The following is a 15,602-nucleotide window of genomic DNA, read 5'->3' as shown; positions in this document are numbered from 1 at the left end:
TACAAACATCACTATTATCTAATTTTAGAATATTTTCATCAACTCCAATAGAAATCTTGTATCCATTAGCAGTCATTCCCCATTTCCCCACCTGACATCCTCCAAAGCCTAGTCAACCATGAATCTATTTACTGTTTCTTGATAGATCTGTTTTGGACATTTCACATATATGAAATCACACAACACATGGCTATTTGTCACAGGCTTCTTTCATTCAGTATGTTCTATGCCTGCTCTTGGAAGGAAAGAATCTTATTAGTTCTTATCAGAGATGATCTCTTCTAGGATTCTTCCCTTAACCCACAGCTTATTTAATTATATACTCTGTGCACTCCATGATCACTTCTAATTATAGAACTTATATCAAGTTACATCATGGCACAATTCATGACCAAAGAATATGAGAAAGAGAAAGTAGTGTAATACAACTTACAACTAAAAAATGCCACAATACAAAAGAAATTTCATTTAGGATTTTAAAAATTCGAAGAAAAATGAGAATATCTGAAGAAGCTACTTACAGTGGGTTTTTCAGGAGAAGATGGAATATCAAATGTTTCATTAATATGACCTTCTAGATCTTGTTGTGAATGTGAATAATGAATTTGATTCCAACTGTTTTTCTTTGATTGTTTGGGTGGTAAAGCTGGAGGCTTCCCATCTCCAGGGGTCTCTTGTGATCTAGACAATAAAACAAAGTTGGAAGTTGTTTCAGACCTTAGTGTTTAAAAGTCAGGGTCAAGCAATCCACATATTTACAATGTCTAGTAGTAGACAGGCTCTAAATACTATGCTTATTTGGAAGTGCCATTTTTTTAATAAAAAATTTCCTAATTTTGAATTAATAAATCTAATTTCCTACTTTATCAAATTTGTAAACAATCATATAATAAAATATATTTAAAGATATTCCTGTGAAGATATCTATTAATCTACTATAACATAGTAAACACCTTTCAAAAAAAATTTTCAGGTTTTCAGAGGCATCATGGGTAGCCAGGAATAAGGCAGGCAAGAAAATCTAGAACTGATAATTGGGTAGTTCCACAGATAAAATAACTATTCCCATCTAAATAACTCAAGAGATTGGCCTACTCTATTTAGAAATAAAATACAATTCATGGAAGTAATGAATTCTATGACGTGGTAAGGATTAGAAATCTGAGTAAGAGTGTTAAGATCATCACCAGAGACAAAACTGGTTGAGATATTGTCAGAATATATGATTTAAGGTGAGAAAACAAAATCCAATTAACATTAGAGAACATAAGCCTCAATTTGTGGCAACAGGAATTGACAAAAAAGAGCTAAATATGATAAAGGTAACTTCAGGGCAGAAATTCTGGCTTTTAACAACCGAAATGTGTATAACAACATTACTTGTGAGCTTTCCACAAGGCCAAAAGTGGAAATTTGTGGTTCAACTTGTGTCTTAAGAAGTATGAATCCATGGAAGTTGTGCATTTGGGAGAAGTAAAAGAATAAACAGGTAAGGGGAAAATTGTTCTTCATAAGAACACTGACCACTATTGGCGTTATTATCTGATAAAAGAATTACTGTCTTACTGCCTAGGACAGGTATAAGAGAGATGACAGCTACTGTGTCAAGCCACATGGCTGCTGATGTGGCACTCAAGCATGCATTTTACACCTAATATCTACTCTTCTGTTGACTGACGAGACACCTAACATCCAAGCTATAAGGTCTGGAGACAGGCCAATTCTTAAACACAATAGTATTTCTAAGCGTGCACACACTCAAAAAAACTGCCAAGTATAAGAGAATGAAGAAACATCACGCAATTGGGAGAATGACCAGGCAGCATAGTGAAACACAGGCCTATGAGAAATAACAGCTGGTACCCTCAAGGAAGAGACCTATAATTTTCAAAGAAGGCCAGCATTTCCTAACAGATAGTTTAGACAGAAGTAGGGAAATATAAACTAAAGAAAGAAGTAGGGATGAGGGTTGTAACTGGAGACATACAAGCGGAGGAAATCATCTGGCTTTAAAGAAGAGAGCTGGAAAAGATCTGATTTAGGAAAGTGAAAAACAAATGCAATCCTGAAGGGATTATTTTTGTTACTTTTTAAAAAGAAAAATGAACAACCCTTGAAAATCATGAATTTTTAAAAAAATGGTAAAGGCACAACTGTACATAGGAATCTGTCACAGAAACATAAAATTTATTCCAATATAAGACTAGAAAACAAAAACTACATTCTTGTTAGACACTAATACAAATGTGCCAGAAATGACAGCTCTTTTAAAAACTCTTATTTTCCAGCCTGGTCAACATAGTAAGACACCATCTCTACAAAAAAAAATTTTTTTAATTAGCCAGGCATGGTGGTATGCACCTGTAGTCCCAGCTACTCAGGATGCTGAAATGGGAGGATCATTTAAGCACCATAGTTTGAGGCTGCGGTGAGCTATAATTGTGCCACTATACCCCAGCCTGGAAGACAGAGTGAGATCCTGTCTCTTTAAGAAAAAAACAAACTTCTTATTTTCTAAGATGTACATCAAGAGAACATTTCTCATCTACTGTTATTCTAATCTTCAATAGGCATTTAACCCAACATGTACTGTATTTATATTACATTAGATACAGATAAAATTCTGATTCAAAATTCAGGCTTCTTGACATTTGGCCACTTTATTCTGATAATGACAGTGTTTCAAAGTAAATGCCATTTTAGGTTGATTACTAATTAGTGTACAAGGCACTTTAAAAATAAAAAGTGCATGTAAACTGTCAGAGATATGATTAATATATAAGAATAGAACTGACAATGTCATGTGATTTTATCAGTAGGAATCTATTCCAGAATAAGCCTCCCAGTGACCTGAGATTCTTGGTTTCAACCAAACTCAAGGTCTCTGCCCTTAGCTCCCAAGTGCAAGTGATAGAACCTTTAGCCAGAGATGAATGTAGCATACTGAAGCTACAGGGATCTGTAATTAGTCTTGATGTCATAAATACAGCATCTAATATGGTGCATTCTCTAGGTCCCCATGGCTTGGTATCTCCTTCTATTCAAACCTTCTTTGATTTATTTTTTTTATTTCCTTCTCATAGAATAGCCTAGTATTTGAAGAGTTCATAGTATATTCCTAGACTTGATCAAGGCTGGAATGCGAATTGGGGACAACTGAGTTGTAGATGGAAATCATCAGTGCCAGTAGCTGAGAGGGGTAGAGGAAAGGCAAAGCTTTGAAGACTAAGCAAAAGAAATTGATGAGGTATGGACAACGCTGTGGGGATTCATTAGATAAGACTAGAATGGAATAGTCTAGGAAAGAATGGCTCAGGAAAACGGATTTAACACTTGAGGATCGCCAGGCATAGTGGCTCACACCCATAATCCCAACACTTTGGGAGGCTAAGGCAGGTGGATCACTTGAGCCCAGGAGTTCAAGACCAGCTTGGGCAACATGGTGCAACCTTGTCTCCACAAGAAATACAAAAATTAGCTGGGCATGGTGTTGTGTTCCTGTAGTCTCAGCTACTTGAGAGGCTGAGGTGGGAGGATTACCTGAGCCCAGGAAGTCAAGGCTACAGTGAGCCGTGATTACAGCACTGCACTCCAGCCTAGGCAACAGAGTAAGACTCTATCCCTAAACAAACAAACAAACAAATAAACAAAAAGCCACCTGTGGATCATGAACTCTGCCTAAAGTATCTTGTGATTAGGGATGTAAGAATCAAGTTGAGAATCTGGAGAATTCCTCACTGTGTTCAATCAGATTCTCATACTTCAAATATCCAGACAAACTGTTGATAATATATTAAAAGTTTTCAGAATATATCCCAAGAGCTTAACTAAAAAAAGCTATATAATTATTATATGCTTACGACAACTCTTTGAGGTAGATATTATTATTATCCTGTTTTTTTTTAACGGTGAGGAAACTGAGGCTTAATGAGATAAAATAACTCACCAAAGGTCACCTAATTAGAAGTAGTGGAACCACGTTTTAAACCTAGTCTGAATCTAGAGCTTGTGCTAGTAACCACTATGATATATGGTTGTATCTCAAAGAAAATAACTGCAAAAAGGAGGAATGTTATTTTAAATCAGAGGTTTCCAAACTTTTTGTAGCAGTGGAATCAGTTTCTCAGAATCCAATTTATAAAATAGATAAATGCTAATAAGCACCCCTACCTGTCACTATTTGAGGCCTCAACAGAACTCCTAGAACTCTTGCTATATTGTCCAGGCTGAGGGGCAGTGACTATCCACAGGCGCCATCATGGAGCACTACATCCTCAAACTCCTGGGCTCTAGCAATCCTTCTGCCTCATTCTCCTGAGTAAGCTGGGACAACAGGGGCACACCACCACACTTGGCAATTTGACATTTTGGAAAATGTTAAATGGAGGGCAAATAATAAAAATGTTATGTTCAAGTGTACTATGCTGGTAACAGAGCAATATATTGTCACATAGTAGCAAAAGGTTTGTCAGAAACGTCAATCAAGATGTGTGAAAAAATGTACACAATTTATTTCAGTCCAGTCAGCTTTCAATTTCCTCATAAATTCTTCAACAACAGCAGTGAAAAAAGCTTATTTTGCAGTTAACGCAGCTCTCTGTTGCTGACATTAGAAATTTGTATCCTAATAAATTTAACCATCCAATTCACATACTCTGTTGTAGACTGTGGTCTCCTTTACTTTATCCTTAGCCTATAAACGATTACTTTATTCTAAACAGTATAAGCAACTGCCTGCACTCGCTTAAATAAAGTATTGGTAAGATGATTTTATCTGACAATTAAAAAAAAGAATATGTGAAAAAACCTGAAAAAATATCTATTTCATTACATGTTGAAATGTTCTGTGCTTAATCCAGTATATCATTTGAATTATTTTCACAGTTGGACAATAGAAAAACTAAAATCTATGGGTTCCAAGTTGCAAAGTATTGTATCTAAATTGTAAATCAAAGAACATCTATAACATCTTGTTTGGGATACAAAGTTCTCCTGGCTGATTCTACTAGAAAAAGCCTGGAGTTTTTGTTCTGCAAATTGGGACAAGTGTTCTAAGCATGGCTTTCTCATCTGTAAGATGGATATTACCTATCTTTCCTACTTTACTGAGTTCTCCTGAATAGAACAGTGAGATAATTTATTATGTATAATTTACTGTAAGCAACTACATAAGTTATTAAGCTTATCTTTTGAGCATGCTCTCATTATTCTTAAGGTTAAGACTGGTTGAATGTCAAATGCAGTATTATAGATTCAAAATGGAATATAAACACATAAGCCTTATAAAATACATGTCCAAGGAGAAGACTCCAAGCATTTTAAATTCTTGTGCATGAGAGAGAAGTAGCAAAACCTCTTCACAGTTCCAAGCTACCCTGAACTTACTTCTCCACTCAAGTCAGGAAAGTAGAATAAAGGTGTTTTGAGATGGCAAATGTATTAGTCCATTCTCATGCTGCTATGAAGAAATACCTGAGACTGGGTAATTTATAAAGAAAGGAGGTTTAATTGACTCACAGTTACACATGGCTGAGGAGGCCTCAGGAAATTTATAATCACGGTGGAAGGTACCTCCTGGCAGGGTGGCAGGAGAAAGAATGAGTGCAAGGAGGGGAAATACCAGACACTTATAAAACCATCAGATCTTGTGAGACTCACGCATTATCATGAGAACAGCATGGAAGAAACCACTCCCGTGATTCAACTACCTTTACCTGGTCCTGCTCTTGACACAGGGAGATTATGGGGATTACAATTCAAGGTGAGATTTGGGTGAAGACACAGAGCCAAACCCTATCAGCAAGTGATTTGGGGGTTTGTGAATCTATAAAATTTACATGTAGAAATATTCAATTATGTTTATATGCCTTTCTTTGGAAAATGCCCTTTAAAAAATTGATAATTTGGTTAGGCATCAAGAATTATATTGGTTTTGCTTTGTAATAATTAGGCTTCTGTGAATCCTACATATGGTACATTTTTATGTCATGAAAAATATACAATTTAAAAAAATCAAATCAATATTTCAGTTGTGTCCTTAATTACTCCTTTTTAAAGTTTCCAAATTAGAACATATATAATTATTAAAAATCAACCAGAACGTTTAGAATTACAACTTTTAAAGTAATAAGATATTAAATCTCCCATCAATCCTATTTCTTGACAACTAATTCCCCACAGGTATCATTGTGCAGTGTGTATCTGTCTTATTTCTCCACTTTTAATAATATATACACACAATCAAAATGTTTTACCAAGATATATGTCATGCAAGCTGAACTGCTACTTGTTTTGATAGCTCAGCCAGTCTTCCTTGGTTTGCCCTACCCAGGGACAAAGATGACCACACATCTGTACTCTCTTCTACCTACCACTCTTGGACCCATTCTTTACCCCTGATCACATTCACTATATCTTACACCAATTTCTCCTTCTCAACAATTCATAAATCTTCTTACTTAACTACATACCTTGTATTTTAATTTTCTCAACACTTTTTACTCATCTTTACAATTCTTTTCCTTTAAAAATATTAGGAAGCTCTACTTTCACTACCTTCCTTCTTAACCAGAGTGCTACATTATCTGCAGAAACAACTGAGTTTATGCACTAAAAACTGAAGAACTAAGTCAACAAAATAACATTTGACTGGGTGGAGGAGGGAGAGGCAACAAGAACCCTCAGGAGCAAATGAGCATAACTGCAAACATATAAATTTTGAAAAGTTTCATAACTAAAATCTTGTGTAATTTCCCAGATTATTTTAAATGAAGCAATTTGGAGCATTTGAAAATAGAATGAGGAAGCAAAATTAAAAAAAGCTCTTACGGTGATGATTCCAGAACAATGCTATTAGCTTGTGTTGATGACGGAGATCTCTGATTCACAAACACTTCACTTGGGGAAGTATGAACCATATGGTCTACCAAATGACCAACTGAAGATGGTCGTAACCGAGTTCCTTCCTGCGTGAATGCAGAATTTCGACTAAATAAAGAGGGAGAAAAACTGAATAAAAATATGCTTTAATTCAAAATTTTCAAGTTTTTAAATAAATGATTACATCAGAAAGTGGGTATGTGTTTTTAAGTGAAACCATGTTGACTAAGCAATCACTCAAAAAACAGTGTGATATAAACAGAGAGAACAGAGATTAGGAAGTCAGTGATCTGAGTTACAGTCAACAATCTGCCAAGGAGTCTACCCATAAAATTATCTGCTATCTCTATCTAAGTACCTTAATGTCTCTAGGTGTTAGTCACTATGATTTCTGTCTTATTCAGCATTTATAAAATAAAGGGATTAGAATAAATGATTTAAAAATATATTCTAGTCTGAATTCTTTTTTAATGCTTATAAATGTTTTTATTTATGAGACTTTCTTTGAATCCTAAGAGTAGGTAGTGAATACTATATTGCCATCCTCTTGACAGACACACAGATTAGTATTATTACAATTTTTAATTACAATATTTCAGTACTTATGTGTCAGATATTGCTCTAAGCATTTCATTTAATCCTCCTAACAATAGTATAAGAAAGACACTATTATAAATATAATTTTGTAGATGAGAAAAATGAAACAGAGATTAAGCATACAGTGATTCCAGGGCTCATGCTCGTATCCACCACCTTGTGCTATCTCTTTAGAATTTTAAAAAAACTTTTTAGAATATATCTAAAATTGTTTCATTAACCAGAAAACTTAATCAGAGCTACTGCTAATTAATTACTTGAGTACTTCGGCTTAAATATCTTACATTTTCTATAACTTGCTATTAATGAGGCTTTGGATATATGCAATCATTTATAAGGAAAAATGATATAGCAACCTGAAATTCGCAAGATAGAAATTACTAAATCCTTTTTTTCTAGGAGTAACTTTAATACGTAAGTATTAAAGTTTTGTGAACCAAACTGTTTATGTATATGTTTTACTTCTGATATGGTAGAATTTTATTCTTCAGCTGATTCAATGCTACAGCTTTTAGATTTTTTTTTTTCTTCTGGGACAGGGTCTCACTCTGTCGCCCAGGCTGAAGTGCAGTGGTGTGATCTCAACTCACTGCAACCTCCGCCTCCTGGGTTCAAGTGATTCCTGCCTCTACCCCCAACAGGTGCACACTACCATGCTCAGCTAATTTTTGTATGTTCTTGTAAAGATGGGGTTTCGCAATGTTGACTAGGCTGGTCCAGAACTCCTGACCTCAAGGAATCTGCATGCCTCGACCTCTCAAAGTGCTGGGATTACACCTAAGCCACATTTAGAATTTTGTGCAAACTTATTAAACATTAATGTGCATAAAACATTTATGAAAAAGATATCTTCAGATACTATATTTCATACCAAAATTCAAGTATTTTATAAATGAACCTTATGGGTTAACAAAGTATGTTACATGGTGGCACACATTTGTTTACCACTATCTTAATTACATCCAACATTTGTAATACTATAAAATTAAGATAATCAACATCTTTAGCTAGTACATTTAGCTAGTTTATGATCTTATTATCATTTACACCAAAACATACAACTTTTGTGAGCAATGTCAGACTGAAGTATATATATATATGGTAAGTACTGAATCATACAGTGCTTTTTAGCTCAGGGAGAGCTAAGCTTATCCCTATAAGCTTAGCTTATAGGAAACCCATTTTTCTTTTTTTTTTTTACATATATATTTTATTGCACTTTGGGTTCTGGGGTACATGTGCAGAACATGCAGGACTGTTGCATAGGTACATACATGGCAATGTGGTTTGCTGTCTCCATTCCCCCGTCACCTATATCTGGCATCTCTCCCCATGTTATCCCTCCCCAACCTCTCCACCCCCTACTCTCCCGTCCCTAGCCCCCGCAAACAGACCCCAGTGTGTGATGCTCCCCTCTCTGTGTCTATGTGTTCTCATTGTTCAACACCCGCCTATCAGTGAGAACATGTGGTGTCTGATTTTTCAGTTCTTGTGTCAGTTTGCTGAGAATGATGGGAAACCCCTTTTGCTAGGCCACAGAACATGCTATAGTCATGGTTGAGGTAGTGGTTTAAGTAAGAGAATCACAATCACTTGGAAAGCATTTTCAAACAATATATATTCCCCTAGAAATTCTACTGGGAATCCACATGAAAAATGAGTGTGTCAACAACAACCATATGAGATTTTAAGTCTAACAGATCCTCATTTATCAGGTACTCTAACTGCAAGAGTCAACTGTTGAGGAAAGTGAGAATGGGGTCCTTATTCAATGCCCTACTCTCATTCTTCAAGTCTATACCATGTTACTTCACAATGAGCATCAGATAAAGAGAAAATAATGCTCTGGAGCAACAAAAATCATATTTTACCAAAAGAATTCAATTTTTACATATTTTTATCTTCAGGTAATAAAAATACACAGCCAATAATTAGAAATTAGCAAAATTCACACCTGATCTTGGCCTGTACTTACTGATTAGGAGTTCCAGGTGGAGATCGTGATGGAAGGCTTTGTGTTTCTAACCTGTCATCAGATATTGAATTTCTGCTTACTACTTCCCAATCCATTAATTTCCGTGCCAATGGCTTACTTGGGGATCTGCAGAAATAAATTAAATAATACGTTAAAAGTTTTATTTTTATATTCCAAACTATGAATCAAATCCTAGAATTTGTTTTTATAGATTATGTTCTAGATGAGCAACATAAAGAGTTTACTAGTAAGAAATTAATGCATTTAAAGGTTATTTACCAAATAACTTCCTAAGAAAGTACATTTGCTTTATATGAAGTATAAAGGAAGGTAGGCTACCAAGAGTAGGATAGAGCATAAGAAAGAGGAGAAAAACAGAAGAAACAAGAAAAGGAAGGAAAAAGGTAAAAAGGGAAGAGTTTGCTACCAAATGTTTTCTCAGATGTTACTGATATGATAGAGACTGCCTACCTCTATTCCAGAGTGTCTGGAACACTAGCTTATCTTGGGATGTATTAAATAATTCCTAGCACATTATCTCCTGAATGCTTCCATATCTAAATCCCAATCCTCTGCCTCAGTGAAGACAGAACAAAAATAATTATGCATATTACATTTATCTATTTAAAAAATTTTTAATACATAGTAGGTTAGTGGATTTTTCCCTTTTTTCCAAAACCATTTTGGATGGTTAACAATTCTGTCTAGTGGTAAGGAGTAGAAGGATATGTTTTGTTACCAGTCTACATATTATCAGTTATCCTAACGATAAAGATGAAAACTAAGTGATGTTTTAAAAAATATCTTGGCTGGGTGAAGTGGCTCAGTGCTGTAATCCCAGCACTTTGGGAGGCCCAGGTGGGAGGATCACTTGAACTTAGGAGTTTGAGACCAGTCTGGGCAACATAAGGGGACTCTGTCTCTACAAAAAATAAATTAGCTGGGTGTGATGGCAGGTGCCTGTAATCCAAGCTACTTGGGAGGCTGAAGTCAGAGCATCACTTGAGCCCAGGAATTTGAGACTGCAGTGAGCAGTCTCTGTGTGACAAGAGTGAAACCCTGTCTCAGAAAAAAAAAAAAAAAAAGAGAGATCTGATATTGATTAAGATAAAAAGATACTGATCTATGCAGAGATCATAAACCCTTAGAATTTTAGGAAGTTAACAAATAAAGTTTATTTTATATGCAAATTCAGATAATGGAAAAAATTAGTGAAAAATACATGTTATCTCTTTAAATGCCTGGCTTTATGAAGTGCAGAGTTAAAGTGAAGGCTAATATTTAAGCTACTTATATAAAGTATATAATAAATCATCTTGTTTTATATTTCAGAAGTGAACTGAAGCATATAAAAATTATATTTTCCATTATAGCACAATGTACAAAAATGAAACAGCTCCTGTTGTCTTCCTACGAAAACCAGATCATAAAAATTTATGTAGAAACACCTAAGAGTAAAATTTTTAAATGAAGACTATTTTTGGTTATAGTTAATAGGAATCATAGACCTTTGTTGTGTGAATTGAGATTTATTTTCAGATTTTCCTATATTGATAAAGAATTGCAGGTAGTATTGGACTTGCTTTTTAGCTCACTAGAATATTTTCCTCTCATCATGTACTACATATATACTTTTCTATGGCTAAAAAAAATAAAACAATTACCAAGGAAGGCATAAAGCAAATGCAATATTAACTCACGTAATTACATTAAAACTTAGTAAAAGTAGAATTCTGATACATAATGATCTCATGAAGTTTGAAGTTTCACTATCTGCTGGAATTTCCTTTCCAGTATGTTAAACGTGTAAAAAGCAAGGTTGGACTAAAATGTACACTAACACTGACCAAAGAGAACTGAATAAACTGTTATTATGTGTACAGTAGGAAGCATTAAAATAATGATAAGAACTCTGAATTTGAGATGTGGCTTCCTATTAGACAAGCTTCTTATGTTTCTGTATCTAAAATGTAAAAATTTATTAGCACAATATAATCCATAGGTCTCTCCCTACCACCTGAATTTTATGATATATGAGTATCTAAATTTTCAGGGCAATGTTTTAGCCTATTAATTTTGTTAAACCATGAAAAATCTGAGTTACTTATAAATTTAAATGACACAAGTGTCCTAACATTTCAGCAATCCATAGCCAAAACATTTTTAGTTTGGCCTAATGACATTTCCTTAATCAAAAAGCTTGTAGGCATTTTATAAGACATAGAATGTTACTAGTTTTAAAAAAGAATACACTGACTCAGATTTCATTTTCCAAAAGTGAATTCAAAGTAATTTAGGTGTGAATATTTCCCATTATCACAGGTTGAAATTATAGGATTTTTTAAAGTTGAAGACAATTCATGACATCATTTAGTTCAATCCCCTCATATTGCAGTGCAAATTTTATCAGTCACAACAGAATGAAAATAAAGTATATTATCTCTTGCATTTGATATTTAAAATAAAGATGAACATTTATGGCTCTTCTATTAATGCTAATTAATAATTTAATAAACTATTATTTCCTCATATATTAGACTACTAAATGTAAGTTGTATGAAAGTTCATCAACTGTAATCAGTAGATTAACAACTTTCATTTTCTAAAAGCTGGAAAAAGTCATTTGAAGATAAAAAATTCTAGCACACTTACCTAGTCTGAAGCATCAGAACACTTTATTGCTGTTAATGGACTAAACATGGCTGAGCACTTTGAATTTAAAACCAAATTTCATGTATTGTATTTTATTAACAGTTTTAACCTCAGAGACCCACCCACTCAAGCTTGCTGTCTATGTTTCCTGTTGAGTGTGGAAATTTCAGAGAAAAAAATACCACACAGCATCAGTGTGTTTGCGATGTGGTAAGCTTCTTTTCTGTCCAGGGCACCTCACTTTTCTGTTGTATGAGAATATTGTTTTTCTCTTTTCTTAGATATATTATATGACAACTGCAAAATGTGAAAGCAATTTGAAGGGGTGATAATCGGTGTATGTGCTGCCAAGGCAAGCACGAAGAGGTGATAATCAGAAAAAAGAAAAAACATTTAATTATTGCTAAAAAATTATTATCACATGAAAAGTTTAAGAAAGAGCCTTTTCTTTCTTTCTTTTTTTTTAAATTGCATTTTAGGTAGAAGAGCCTTTTCTATCTATTCATACTGTCAACTAAAACCCGCCCCCCAAAAAAAGAACTCTAGAATTCCCTGGTACTTTAATAAAATAATAATTACTAAAACCATTAGAGAATTTTGGAAGACATATGTCTAGTCATTACAATCAGATTCTAACATACTAGAAAAAAATCCCAGAAAACCTTCGTCTTTCAGAGAAAGAGATGATCATTAAACAGCCCAGTACTATTACAACCTCATCATAGCTGATACCTTATTATTTCAGAGGACCCACACAATTCCAGAAAAACAAAAGGAATAGGAGAGTTATTTGAGGCTTGAAGTTTTGAAATACTGAAATTTTAGCTCTACTATTCACTGAATAATGGCTATTTGTTTTATAAAATAACCTATTAAACAACTATACATTTTAATAATGAATATAGAAAATGAACAACTAAGATGCAGATGTAACTGTTTATTTCTAAAATCTGATATGATAGAAATATTAAAACATTAACACATAAAGAAACCATTTATATGTGATATTAACTTAATATATAAATATACCTATGATCTGGTATTCATATTAGGATATACTACATACAACTAGAGATCAAATCACATATTCTATACTTTTTATAAAAGTCAAGAAAGAAGGAAGATGTTGTTAAGAAAGGAATAAAAAAGTTTTAAGTATACTGTTACGGTGTTACAACACTGAGAATCAGAAAAATATTTTAAGAAATATTATTGGTATTTTTTTAAAAAAATACATTGACTCAGATTTCATTTTCCATAAGTGAATTCAAAGTAATTTAGGTGTAAAGATTTTCCATTATCATAGGTTTAAAGTACAGGATTTTTTTATTTGAAAACAACTCATGACACCATTTGGTCCAACTCCTTCATACTACAGCGCAAATTTTCTTATCAGTCACAACAGAATGAAAATAAATAAAGTATATTATCTCATGCATATGATTTGTTTTTTTAGATGGAGTCTTGCTCTGTCACCAGGCTGGAGTGTAGTGGTGCAATCTTGGCTCACTGCAACCTCCGCCTCCCAGGTTCAAGTGATTCTCCTGACTCAGCTTCCCGAGTAGCAGGGACTACAGGCACATGCCACCATGCCCAGCTAATTTTTCTATTTTTGGTAGAGATGGGGTTTCACCAAGTTGGCCAGGATGGTCACAATCTCTTGACCTCATGATCCGCCCGCCTGGGCCTCTCGAAGTGCTGTGATTAGAGGCATGAGCCACCGCACCAGGCCTGATTTTTATAATAAAGATGAACTTAACCATTTATGGCTTTTCTATTAATGCTAATTCATAATGTAATAAAATATTATTCCCTCCTTTATTAGGCTACTAAATGTAAGCTGTATGTCACACATATTACTGTGACATCCTTAGAAAGTCTTAGCAACAACTACTCTGGAGGCAGGGATGTGGCTGAGTAAAGGGAGGAATCCTAAAAGTTAAGTTTACAGTTTGTAATCAAAGGATTTAACTGTCAAAAGATTCACTGCCATTATAAATGACTAGATTTTTGAACACCAAAGAAAATGTGCATGATATGTTAAATGATAAATGCAAACAACAAATAGTATAAAACAATTTTGAAACAAATATACACATATATATAAATATCTCTATAAGTATATGCACAGAAAAATCTTGAATAATTGAGTACCAACATTTTTTTAAATAGTTGTCTTGGGATGATAAATTTTCTTTATGTTCTTTGATACTGTTGGAGTTTTTAAACACAATGAGCTATCACTTATAATACCAGGAGAAAAAAGCAATTTCCACATTTGGAAAGAGGAAGAAAAAAACCAATATAAAACTCCTTTACTCTGGAAACACACAGCAGAAAGGACTTTTAGATAAAGAAGAACAAAATTTAAACAAAGTGAAATCAAAAGCAAACTTCTTTAGTTTTCTTTATTAAAACTCAAGACTCTTAATAGCAGTAGATACCAAGCACATAACTAATTAAAGGACTTAGCCTCTCAAAGTCATTTTCATTGAAAAAAAAAAAAAAGCCTGTCTCTTAACACACCTATATCCAGTTGGTCATCAATTTCTGGTAGTTTTGCTTACAAAATGTTCCTTAAATTTGTTTTTTTATTTTCCATTCCATTACCAATGTTTTTGTTCAGGCCTTCATTATTTTCACTTGGATCACTGCAAGTACCTTATAATTGGTCTCTGGGTACTGAGGCTTTGCTTTCTAATTCATTCCCTATCCTTGCTTATAATACTATTTTCTACAACATAAATCTTATCATGTCATTTCACTTGTTAAAAAGCAAATTAGCTAGGTCAGGCCTGGTGGCTCATGCCTGTAATCCCAGCATTTTGGGAGGCTGAGGTGGGAGGATCACCTGAGGTCAAGAGACCAGCCTGGCTGACATGGCAAAACCCCATCTCTACTAAAAGCACAAAAATATTAGACAGGCATGGTGGCATGCGCATGTAATCCCATATACTAGGGAGGCTGAGGCAGGAGAATTGCTTGAACCCGAGAGGCAGAGAGGCAGAGGTTGCAGTGAGCCGAGATTGTGCCATTGCACTCCAGCCTGGGAGACAGAACAAAGACTAAAAAAAAAGTAAAAAGAAAAAAAGGCTATAATAGACCCTGAAGAAATAAAGACAATAAATGGTAAACAAAAATAAACAACTTATCTCTTAACAATATAATTTAAATAAATATGGAAATGAAATGGCATAACATGAAATAAGTCACTATATTTCTCAAAAATGTTTTAAAAATGGAGAGCAACCTCAAACAAAATATTATATTAATAACATAATATTTGATCAGCCTATTCAGAACTGCAATGCCTGGCACACTATTAATGCTCATATAAAAAATGAATCAATAAACTAGACAAACTACTTTATCATTTCCTCAACATAATTTATTGTTAAAGAATCGTGATAATTCTGTAATCAAAAATTTGAAATATTTAGAAAAACTTTAGAAAAAATATTTAGAAAAACTTTTTAAACTCAATCCATCTTTTTAAAAA

General features: G+C 34.0%; 1 protein-coding gene across 3 annotated transcripts in view; it reads right to left on the bottom strand.

The window, feature by feature from the left end:
• Positions 1-15,602, bottom strand: part of PTPN4 (protein tyrosine phosphatase non-receptor type 4) — a 220,490-nt gene that overhangs the window by 42,352 nt on the left and 162,536 nt on the right. For all 3 annotated transcript variants that reach the window (XM_064382839.1, XM_012468378.2, XM_012468381.2), the window contains 3 exons: positions 9,452-9,577; positions 6,829-6,987; positions 522-681 (listed from right to left, as the gene is read on the bottom strand). In XM_064382839.1, the coding sequence (XP_064238909.1) occupies positions 522-681; positions 6,829-6,987; positions 9,452-9,577 (445 nt within the window). The remainder of the gene's footprint in view (positions 1-521; positions 682-6,828; positions 6,988-9,451; positions 9,578-15,602) is intronic.

This window comes from Aotus nancymaae, unplaced genomic scaffold, assembly GCF_030222135.1.
Source record: "Aotus nancymaae isolate 86718 unplaced genomic scaffold, 86718_ANA_hifiasm-v0.15.2.pri h1tg000029l, whole genome shotgun sequence".
Classification (NCBI taxonomy): Eukaryota; Metazoa; Chordata; class Mammalia; order Primates; family Aotidae; genus Aotus; species Aotus nancymaae.
Note: the sequence above shows the minus strand (reverse complement) of the source record. Positions and strands in the feature narration are given on the sequence as shown.